Source organism: Chiloscyllium punctatum, unplaced genomic scaffold, assembly GCF_047496795.1.
Source record: "Chiloscyllium punctatum isolate Juve2018m unplaced genomic scaffold, sChiPun1.3 scaffold_416, whole genome shotgun sequence".
NCBI lineage: Eukaryota > Metazoa > Chordata > Chondrichthyes > Orectolobiformes > Hemiscylliidae > Chiloscyllium > Chiloscyllium punctatum.
In genome coordinates, this window is record NW_027310150.1 from 82015 (window position 1) to 92128 (window position 10114).

The following is a 10114-nucleotide window of genomic DNA, read 5'->3' on the forward strand; positions in this document are numbered from 1 at the left end:
CTCCCGCCGCCAGGGGGCGCTCAATACGGTCCTCCCGCCGCCTAGGGGGGAGCTCAAATACGGTCCTCCCCGCCGCCAGGGGGCGCTCTCAATACGGTCCTCCCGCCGCCAGGGGGAGCTCAATACGGTCCTCCCGCCGCCAGGGGGCGCTCAATACGGTCCTCCCGCCGCCAGGGGGAGCTCAATACGGTCCTCCCCGCCGCCAGGGGGATGCTCAATACGGTCCTCCTGCCGCTCAGCGGGAGCGCAATACGACCTCGCCGCAGGGGGAGCTCAATGCGGGTCCTCCCGCCGCCAGGGGGAAGCTCAATGCGGTCCTCCCGCCGCCAGGGGGAAGCTCAATGCGGTCCTCCCGCCGCCAGGGGGAAGCTCAATGCGGTCCTCCCGCGCCAGGGGGAAGCTCAATGCGGTCCTCCCGTTGCAGCGCTCCCTCCAGCCAGTGGTTGGTATTGACCCATAGAGTCTGTTTGGAATGTCAACTCCTGCATTCTGATAAGACTCCCCTGCGTGCAGACAGAGGCCATTTGGCCCATCCAGCGTTACACTGACCCGCTGAAGGGCATTCCCAGCAAAGAATATGCTGCCTCCTGAGCTGTCAGGGTCAAAAAGTGTGGTGCTGGGAAAGCACAGCTAATCAGGCAGTATCCGAGGAGCAGGAGAGTTGACGGTTCGAGCCTGATGAAGAGTTCATGCTCAAACTGTCGACTCTCCGTGCTCCTCGGATGCTGCCTGACCTGCTTATCCAGCACCACACTTTTTTGACTCTGATCGCCAGCATCCACAGCCCTCACTTTCTCCCTCCAAAGCCATTGGGACCAAGTTGTTGCATTCATAGCGATCTACCTAGTGAACAATTAAAATTCTCAATATGTTCAAGTTTGAGAGAATCAAGAGCATGAATGGTTTATAAAATCATGAGGGGCGTGGGTAGGGTAAATAGAGGCAGCACAGTGGCTCAGTGGTTAGCCAGGGACCCGGGTTCAATTCCGGCCTTGGGCTGTCCGTGTGGAGTTTGCACATTTCTCCCCGGTGTCTGCATGGGTTTCCTCCGGGTGCCTCCAGTTTCCTCCCACAGTCCAAAGATGCGCAGGTCCGGGGTACTGGCCATGGGAAATTGTCCCATAGTGTCCAGGGATGTGCAGGTTAAGGGTGGATTGGCCATGGGAAATTGTCCATAGTGTCCAGGGATGTGCAGGTTAGGGTGGATTGGGCCATGGGAAATTGTCCCATAGTGTCCAGGGATGTGCAGGTTAGGGTGGATTGGCCATGGAAATTGTCCCATAGTGTTAGGTGCATTAGTCAGGGGTAAGTGGAATAGGTCTGGGTGGGTTACTCTTCAGAGGGTTGGTGTGAACCGGTTGGGCTGAAGGGCCCTGTTTCCACGCTGTAGATCATCTAAAGTGGAGTTGAGGATTTAAAGTCTCTTTCTGCTCGTACATCTTAGGGTCTGTTGGGTGACGATTAAATGTGCAAGTGACGCATTTTGCAAGAAAGAAAGATGAGAAAACATAAAATACTCTGAAGGGTTGTGGGGGTCAGAGTGCCTTTGTGCATAACTGGTTGAGAGAGTAGTTAATGAACACACACAGTGTTCTCGGGTTTAATTTGTAGGGGCAGAGGAGGAAGGTTCTGTTGAATGTTCCCCCACACACAAGACTTTAGCTAGAGTACTGTGTTGAGGTTTGGGTGCTGCATTGTGGACTGCTCAAATCTCCAATTTTACCTCGCTCTCTTTGCACCTTCTCTGCAGCCATAACATTGTATACCTTGTTCTGCTTTATTACCTCAATGCACTTTGGACAGTATGATCAGCCTGTACTGCATGCAAAACTTTTCATTGTACCTAGGTACGTGTGACAATAATAAAGATTTATCCCAGTGGTTTCAAGGATGGGGGAATTTTAATCACGGATATAGATTGGCAAATTTGGAGCAGTTTGTCTTGGAAAAGGTCGAAGGGAGATTTGATGGAATGTTTCACAGTCACGAGGAGTCTGGACAGAGTAAACAGGGAAGAAAATGCCCCCAGCTTCAGAAGGTTAATCATTTTGCAAATGACGCCAAAATAGATGGGTAATGGAGTGAAGGTCATCGAGGATTACAAAGAGGTCTTGAGCAATTGAACCAGGTGGAGTTTAATTTGAATAAATGTGAGATATTTGTGGCAAAACATGCAAGGACAGCACTTGCATGGGAATTTGCAGGGTATGGGTGAAATCAGTGAGCCGCACAACAGATGGTCACCTCCTGCAGAGTAACAATTCTCTGACATATTCGATAGCCATTCCCATATTCTAGCGTCAACCTTTCAATATTATCACTTCCTTATTGGCCACTAATTCTTTCAAATTATTTGAAGAGCCAATGGGTCAAGTCCCTTCATGCAGGATTGTGTTAGTGAATGAGGTGTTGTCGGGGAAGCTGGTAGATTGAGAGATACGGGGGGGGGGGGTGTGCAGGAGGTAGCTCCTTGAAGCTGCACAAACAGAAGTGTCTCTCAGTGGCATTAGTCAGGTGTGATGCTGTGATAATGGTATTTCTCAATGTAAATATATCACACTCCAGGCGGGCACCACGGTGTCATTACATCTCTCAGTTGCAGAACCCCTGAGCATCCAAATCGACAAACCGGGGGGAGCGGTGCACAATCCCAGCAGGAAAGCTCCGGAATCAGAAAACTCAAGACAGTTTCGAAGGAGAGATACACTTTTATTGCTGTTTGAAGACTATACAGGAGTTCCAAAAATGGTGATCAAAAGTTCCAATTTCTCAGGGTACAAGAGCTCAAATTCAAATTTAAAACGAAAACCAATTAGTCACCCATCCTGTAACCAGCTAAGTAGGGTTGTAGTTTTATTTTGGTGGGTGGGTGGTTATTCCAAGTGAAGGAAGAGTGAGACAATGGTCTTTGTGCGACGGGCAGCTTTATACCCACAATCACATGAACTGAATGTAGTGTACCACAACCTCCATCCCATCTCCCCCCCCCCCGCCCCGTGACTCACAGCATGCTCAGAGCCAGTCCCAGGCTCTTCCCCCACCCCACCCAACCAACAAAGATACAGAAAAAAAGCAGCTTTGCTGGTCTCCTTCTGTGACAGTGGGGAGGTGTGGATTTATCCCACTCCCCATGGTAAATGCGAGGTCTCTTACAGCACAAGACAGGTTTCCACATTTGCTGCACGACGACGGGGACAATTTCAGGAATAGCCTTGCTCCAAGACGTGGCTCATACAGCAGACAGCAGCCACCCAGACATCAGTGGATCCACAGATGGTAATCTTGGGGAATCAACAGGACGGACTGCTGTCCGCTTGGCAATACATGATCAAACACATCAAGATCAACAAGGCCAGAGGTGATGATGGCTCAGGCTTCTGTTTGGGACAGCCACAGTGCCATGCCCCCCTCCCCCCCCCCCCCCCCTCAGGGTGACCCTGAGCACCAGTAACCAGTTCCATCGATGGACTATGACAGTGAGTCACACACACGGCCTTCTGTCAGTGGGGTTCAGGAACTTCCTGCAGACTACTCCAGGCCAAATTAATTGTGTTGGGCATCCCCATAATCTCCAAGAGCAGGGGGTCAAAACCAACCAGACACAAAAGTGGGAGGGGGGGGTGGAGGGAAGAGGTGAAATCAAGGTTCCATATGGTATTAACCTGAGAGACAATGGCTGCAGAGTATAGGATGGCACACTGGTTTGGTAGTGGTATTGGTATGTATTGGCGGGGGTTGGGAGGCACTGTATCACAGAGGTACGTTCTGCAATCGAGTTGGAAAATCCAACTCCAGGGAGCTGCAAATGAAAAGATTTCCACTCAATTGAGAGCATTTCAACCAATCACATCACTGGGTCAACAGCTTGTGGTAACTACAGACAGGCACGGGGTTAGAGATAGGGGAACACTCCCTCTACACTGTCCCCCCCATCAAAACACTCCCAGGGACAGGGACAGCACGGGGTTAGATACAGAGTAAAGCTCCCTCTACACTGTCCCCCTCATCAAACACTCCAGGGACAGGGACAGGGACAGCACGGGGTTAGAGACAGGGTAACACTCCCTCTACACTGTCCCCCTCATCAAACACTCCCAGGGACAGGGACAGCACGGGGTTAGATACAGAGTAAAGCTCCCTTTACACCACTCTCAACAAGAACACAAAGTGCTCCTTCCACATCAGTGAGTGTTTATTATGTCCTGTCAGCCTATTGGGGTAACATGGTCTTGTGGCACACCGAGTGGGTGGAAGGAGCTCATTCCAACTGGAAGATGAGATTGGAGCCTACCACTAAGCTCACTGGAATCGTGTGTCGAATATGCACTCACTTGGGGGATTTGAATCCGATCAGATACCGCGCATCAGATTCAGGATCAAGGCAGTGAAAAAAACGGGCTGGGTAAGGGGACAAAATACAAAATTAACCTACATTTACATAGCTCCCCACTGCCGGGGCATCTGAAAGCTGCTCAGCTGGAGAGTAAAATGGTGAATTTATAAAGAATTAGCACACACTATCCTCTGGAAAGGGCCAAGGATTGCCCCAGGAAAGAGGAAGCACAGCCAAGTGGCTGACATGATGGGCCATGGTATCTGCACTAGCCCCTGATCTATACAATTCCCCATCTGTTTACATGCAGACAGTGGCTTGTTTCCTTTGAGATCCACAAGGAAAGATCAAGTGTTATGAGCAGAACGGAACCCCCCCCCCCCCCCCCCCCCCCGACAGTGTAAACCACCTGATCATAACTGGAAGGTTTGATATAAAAAGACAGGTCTCATTGCTTCAACGTTGGTCCTGTGTATCTCATTAAATGGACTTTTTAAAAAGAAGTGTAAAACAGATTGATTAACTACAAGATCAGAGAAGCGAACAGGTTGGAGAAGGGTTTGCAATCCAGGGCCAGAGTCCAAGGGCAATGCAGGATTGCTGAGGCCGAAGGAAAAGACAAAGTTCAAAACACTAGCTGCGATTTCAGGATCCTTTGTGCAGGTATGTGGGGTAATGCTAGTGAGGGAGGCCATGCAGTTACATAAACGGGCAGCTGGTCTGTGGAACCAGACCTTGAACAGGCTGGAATGTGTGCTGTTGCAGACCTGGAACACTGTTCAGTTTTGCCAGTGAGGCAGTCAGAGGAGATTCATGATGCTTTTGATTCTCTGTAATTTATATTATATATTCCACATTTCTATATATAAAGCCGTCTACGAGGTGCACCCGCCTTGATTAGTTGCTGCGAAATACTGATTAAGGATGCAGGCTTTTCGTTGTCGGGCAACTTGGTAAGACGAGAAAGTTATCACAGTGCAGTCCGAGAGGGGGTAGTCAGGAGTCCAAGAAACAAAATAACCGTGGCTGAAGGAGAAAACCGTTACTGCTGGCCTGACTGTCCTTCATGCTCCCATCCTGATGCTTTGAATAATCTGGAAAATGGCTGCAACATGAAGTGGGGGGGAGGCAGAAAAACAGACATGTTAGGAAGACAGAAAGGTAACCACTTTGGTCTCTGACCTAGCTATTACCCAGAATGTGCACGTTCCTGACAGACCCGTCGATGCACGGTGTGCCTTATCACCGTAGGGGCCTGGAGTGTCATAAGCTCCTGACAGGTCAGCTACCACCACCCTCCACAACCAGTCACTGCACTTGGGTGGTCAGGAGGTTCGAATGATGAATAAAGGCTGGAGTGCAGAAGGTTGATAGAAGTTTATAAAATAATGAGGGGTATAGAGAGAGTTCATGGTCACTGTCTTTTCCCTAGGATGGGGGATTTCAAGATCTGGGGCCACATTTTTAAGGAGACAGGAGAGAGATTTAAAGACATAAGAGGCAATTTCTTTACATAGAAGGTGGAATGAACTTCCTGAGGAAGTGGTGGATGTGAGTACAGTTACAATGTTTAAAAGATATTTGGATTAATACATGAAGAGGAAAGGTTTGGAGAGAAATGGACCAGGAACAGGCAGGTGGGACTAGTTTAGTCGGAGATTACATTCGGTATGGACTGGTTGGACCAAAGAGTCTGTTTCTGTGCAGTATGACTAAGTAAGGAAGCATGAGTTGCCTCTGTTCGGTGCAGGTGGACTGAGTTCATGGTGTTCCATGGAAGTTAGCAGGTTAACAGCCCATTTTCCTGCATGTTTAAAGGGAATTGGTTAGTGTGGGCAGCATTCCTAATGAAGGGCTTTTGCCCGAAATGTCGATGTTCCTGCTTCTCGGATGCTGCCTGACATTCTGTGCTTTTCCAGCACCACTCTAATCTTGACTCTAATCTCCAGCATCTGTAGTCCCCACTGTGGGCAGCAGTTGATCTTCCAGCCTTCCAGACGATCATCCCCCTATAACTTGTCAAGATAGGGGGCTCCAAAGACTCAAAACTCTGAGGGAAGAGATTATTCCTCACATTGGTCAAGATGGCCAATTGCTTATCCCGAGACTATTCCTGTGGTTGGAGCCTGCAGTTGCCAGAGGGAACATTACATCACCACATTGCAAACTCCAGTGAAAATAAACCCACACGATTCAAGCTCAACTCAACTCAGCCCAAGGTGAATGAATCTCTAAGATTACATGGAGGGGGCTCAGAAAAGGTTGATCAGGATGTTGCAGGAATGGAGGGTTTGAGTTATGGGGAAAAGCTGGATAGACTGGGACTCTTCTTTCACTGGAGTGGAGGAGGTTGAGACGTGACCTTACATAGGTTTATAAAATCATGAGGTGAATAGCAAGAGTCTTTCCCTAGGGTGGGGGCTTTCAATTCTAGGGGGCGTAATTTTAAGGTGAGAGGTGGAAGATTTAAAAAAAGATATGTGGGGAATGGGATTAGTATAGCCACATCTTTATCGAATGGTGCTAATGTGATGGACTGAATAGCCACCTTCTGTTCTACGCGTGTACAAGTCTGTCTTTATGATAAAGGTGTTTGGGAAGGAGGTTCTGGTATAACCTTTGCTGAGCCCCCTCAGTGTAATCTAAAAATATCAATCCACTGCTTGCTTCAGAGTTTCTTGCTGTGCACATGTACAGAGGCAACGTCCTGCAGGTCGGGTTTTGGAGAACGAGGGGACAACAGCCTGTTACAATTACAGCTGAGTGTTCCAGCAATGACATTATACGTGCTGTTTCTTTACACCAGGTGTGTTAGAGGTTTGGAACTCTTCCACATCAATCAGCAACTGAGGCTGCATCAATGATTAACTTTAAATCAGAGATTGATGGAGTCTTGTTATCCAGAAGTTGGTGGTGGCGCGAGGGGAGGGGGTGATGTAGTGTGCGCAGACGTGGTGTTAGATCACACATCATGATGTAATTAAATGATGCAATAGTCATGATGCTAGTGGTTTCCTCCTGGTCCCGGTGATTACTGATAAATTTAAATTGCCTCACTAATGCCCCAAACAGTCGGGCTGACAACTGACACCCAGATCATTGGTGAGATCTTGGCCAATCATACTCATTTCTTTGGTGCCACTTTTCTCTAACAGCACCTTCCAAACCCACGGCCACTTCCATCGAGAAGGAGAAGGGGCAGCAGATACACGGGAATCCCACCCCCTGCACGTTCCCCTCCGAGCCCCTCACCATCCTGACCTGGAAATATATCACCGTTCCCTCAGTGTGGCTGGGTCAGAATCTTGGGATTCCCTCCCTCAGGGACATTGTGGGTCTACCCTCCAGCACATGGACTGCTGCAGCAAGAGGGGGGTGAGGGGGGTGAGGGGGGAGGGGGTGACTACAAACGGGTAATAATGTTGGCTGGCCAATAACACTGACATCCTACAAATGAATTTTAAATACATTCGTTGTGATTGGTATTAAATTGTCAGCGTTAGCTGATAGCACGTTTAAAACAGACCTGGTGAGTAACAGAAGGGAAAGAATTTACAGAAGAACAGGGATACGGCACTATTTAAGGAAGTATAGGCAAGGAAGGGCTGAATGATCTCCTTCTGCTGTAATTCCATGAATTCTGACAGACACCGAATGGGAGCAAAAGAAAGACCCACCTGATCCACAGACCACAAATACAAACAACGCCAGCAACCAGGGGGCTACTGGAGCCCTCTCCTCTTGAAGGGGTCTCTGGAAAGCAAGACAGCGAGAGTGAGTGTGAATAGGGTCTGCCCTGCTCGCCTGACCAAGGTCCACCCTGACACACACAGGGACACAGCGCTGCTGTCACTTGACTCACACAAACCAAACACAACCCACATCTTTCAGTGCACCAGCAGCAAACGTCCACTGCTCTGCGGGAACTCATTGACATCAAGAACACAGAGGCCCAGTGGTTAGCACTGCTGCCTCACAGCACCAGGGACCCGGATTTGATTCCAGCCTCAGGTAACTGTCTGTATGGAGTTTGCACGTCCATACCCAGTGTCTGTGTGGGTTTGCTCTCTCAGTCCAAAGGTGAGCAGGTTAGGATGGGCTCGCCATGGGAAATTGTCCCATAGTACCCAGGGAAATGTGGGGTTACAGGAATTTTTTGGGGGGGGGGGGGTGGAAAGAGTCTGGGTGGGATGCCCTTTTGAGGGGCTGTGTAGACCTAGATGTGTTGAATGGCCTACTCCCGCATTGGTGGGGATATTCTGTGATGGAAAGGAAATGCAGAGGAATGTGGGGGTGGGGGTGGGGCATCCAGTACAGTCCTGACACAGAACGTACAAAGACACAGCTTTACAAGACCTCTACCTCACTGCCTCCGGGGTGCCTGACCTGTGATCAGATCACAGAGATGCAGCCACACTTGGCATAGGGAGATCCCACATGCCACTACTTCATAACCACTGGGACGGCAACGTTCAATGTTGTTATGGGATGCGGTGGGCAGTAAACCCCTCTGCTTCTCCAGGGTGGGGGATGAAATATGGCCAGGCCAAACCCGCTTTGCACCAGAAGATCCCACATGCCACTACTTCACAACCACCGGGACACTGCTTCTCCGGGGTGGGGGAACACCTCTGCATCTCGGGGTGGGGGAGGGGGAAGCAGGGGAAAGAATACGGCCTGTCCAAACCCGGACTGTGGGACTGGTGGTGGGGGGGGGGGCGCCGTTTATAACCGAGCCAAGGTGTGCGGGTCTGTGGGGGGCGCCGCACTGCCGCTGGTTGCTGAGGTGGCAGTTGGACAAAGCCCCGCCCTCAGCGCCCGCTGATTGGCGCTGGTCAAGGGGCGTCGGCGGCGCCAGGGTTGACTGACGCAACCGGCCGCCAATGGGAGGACACGGGGCCGGCGCCCATTGGCGCACGCGGCTGTCAATCGGCGCGGTGACGTCATCGCGCAGTAGCCACGTAAACAACCGTCGCTCCGGTCGAGGCGACGGGGAAATTCACACTCGGAGGGGGTTCCAGTCCCGCTCGCTGTCACCCCGGCCAAAAATCACCCGCTACTCACGGTGCTCCGGGCCACATTGCCCCGCTGGGTGATGTTTTTACTGTGCTTCTCGTTGGCCATGCGAATCCGCTGCTTTGCCACCATCTCCGCCTCTGGGCTTGAGTCCTCACAGCTACCGAACGACGACCTGAAGCGCGAGAGAGAGGGGCGGGCACAGGAACCGGAAACGTCCCCATCGATACCGCCCACTCCCGGGAAGCCCGGGCTCCGATTGGACCGGCGCCCGCTCTTCAAATGTCACCCCGCCCATATGTCTTTCCGATTGGTGGAACCCCCCCCCCCGCACCCCGAACCGTCAGCTCACAACGCCCGCCTACTGCGCCGAGCTGACGTCTGTGACTGGACAGGGTTGTCCCGCCTTCCCCGAGGGGGCCACCCGCATTGGCGGAGGAGCCGTCCATCAGGAATGCCGCCCCACCCCACCCGCAACGGCGACTGTTGCAATTGGCGGCGCGTGTGTCCGTCAACACCAGGGCCCGCCTTCCCGCGCGCCCGCGCCGCTGGCCCCCATTGGTCCCTTGTGCTTGCCTAAAGGCCCCGCCCACGTGTCCAGAGGAGGCCATTCTGCCCGCGCCCATCATTCTTGACCAACGCGAATCGGCCTCTCCCTCGCTTTTATGGCATTTGTTTGGAGCAGGTGGGACTAGAACCTGGCCCAGAGGTAGAGGCACTACCACCACAATGGGTTAGTAGTCCCTTACCTCAATTTAACTGGCA

The 10114-nt window shown here is 51.3% G+C and overlaps 1 protein-coding gene across 1 annotated transcript; it reads right to left on the bottom strand.

The window, feature by feature from the left end:
* Positions 1-5251: 5251 nt before the first annotated feature.
* On the bottom strand, positions 5252-9557 carry LOC140472684 (stress-associated endoplasmic reticulum protein 2). The gene is made up of 3 exons (XM_072567511.1): positions 9398-9557; positions 8011-8086; positions 5252-5438 (listed from the first exon to the last, which is right to left on the bottom strand). Exons 1-3 carry the CDS (start codon positions 9479-9481, stop codon positions 5398-5400), a joined length of 201 nt encoding a protein of 66 aa, XP_072423612.1. The 5' UTR covers positions 9482-9557; the 3' UTR covers positions 5252-5397.
* Between the last annotated feature and the right edge of the window lie 557 nt (positions 9558-10114).

Excerpts from the sequence above, each read along its gene's own strand:
- LOC140472684 (XM_072567511.1), bottom strand. The coding sequence starts at position 9,481 with ATGGTGGCAAAGCAGCGGATTCGCATGGCCAACGAGAAGCACAGTAAA. Across the intron at positions 8,087-9,397 it reads GCAATGTGGCCCGGAGCACC|AGACCCCTTCAAGAGGAGAG; the intron begins GTGAGTAGCGGG and ends CTTGCTTTCCAG. Across the intron at positions 5,439-8,010 it reads ATTTGTGGTCTGTGGATCAG|CCATTTTCCAGATTATTCAA; the intron begins GTGGGTCTTTCT and ends TTCATGTTGCAG.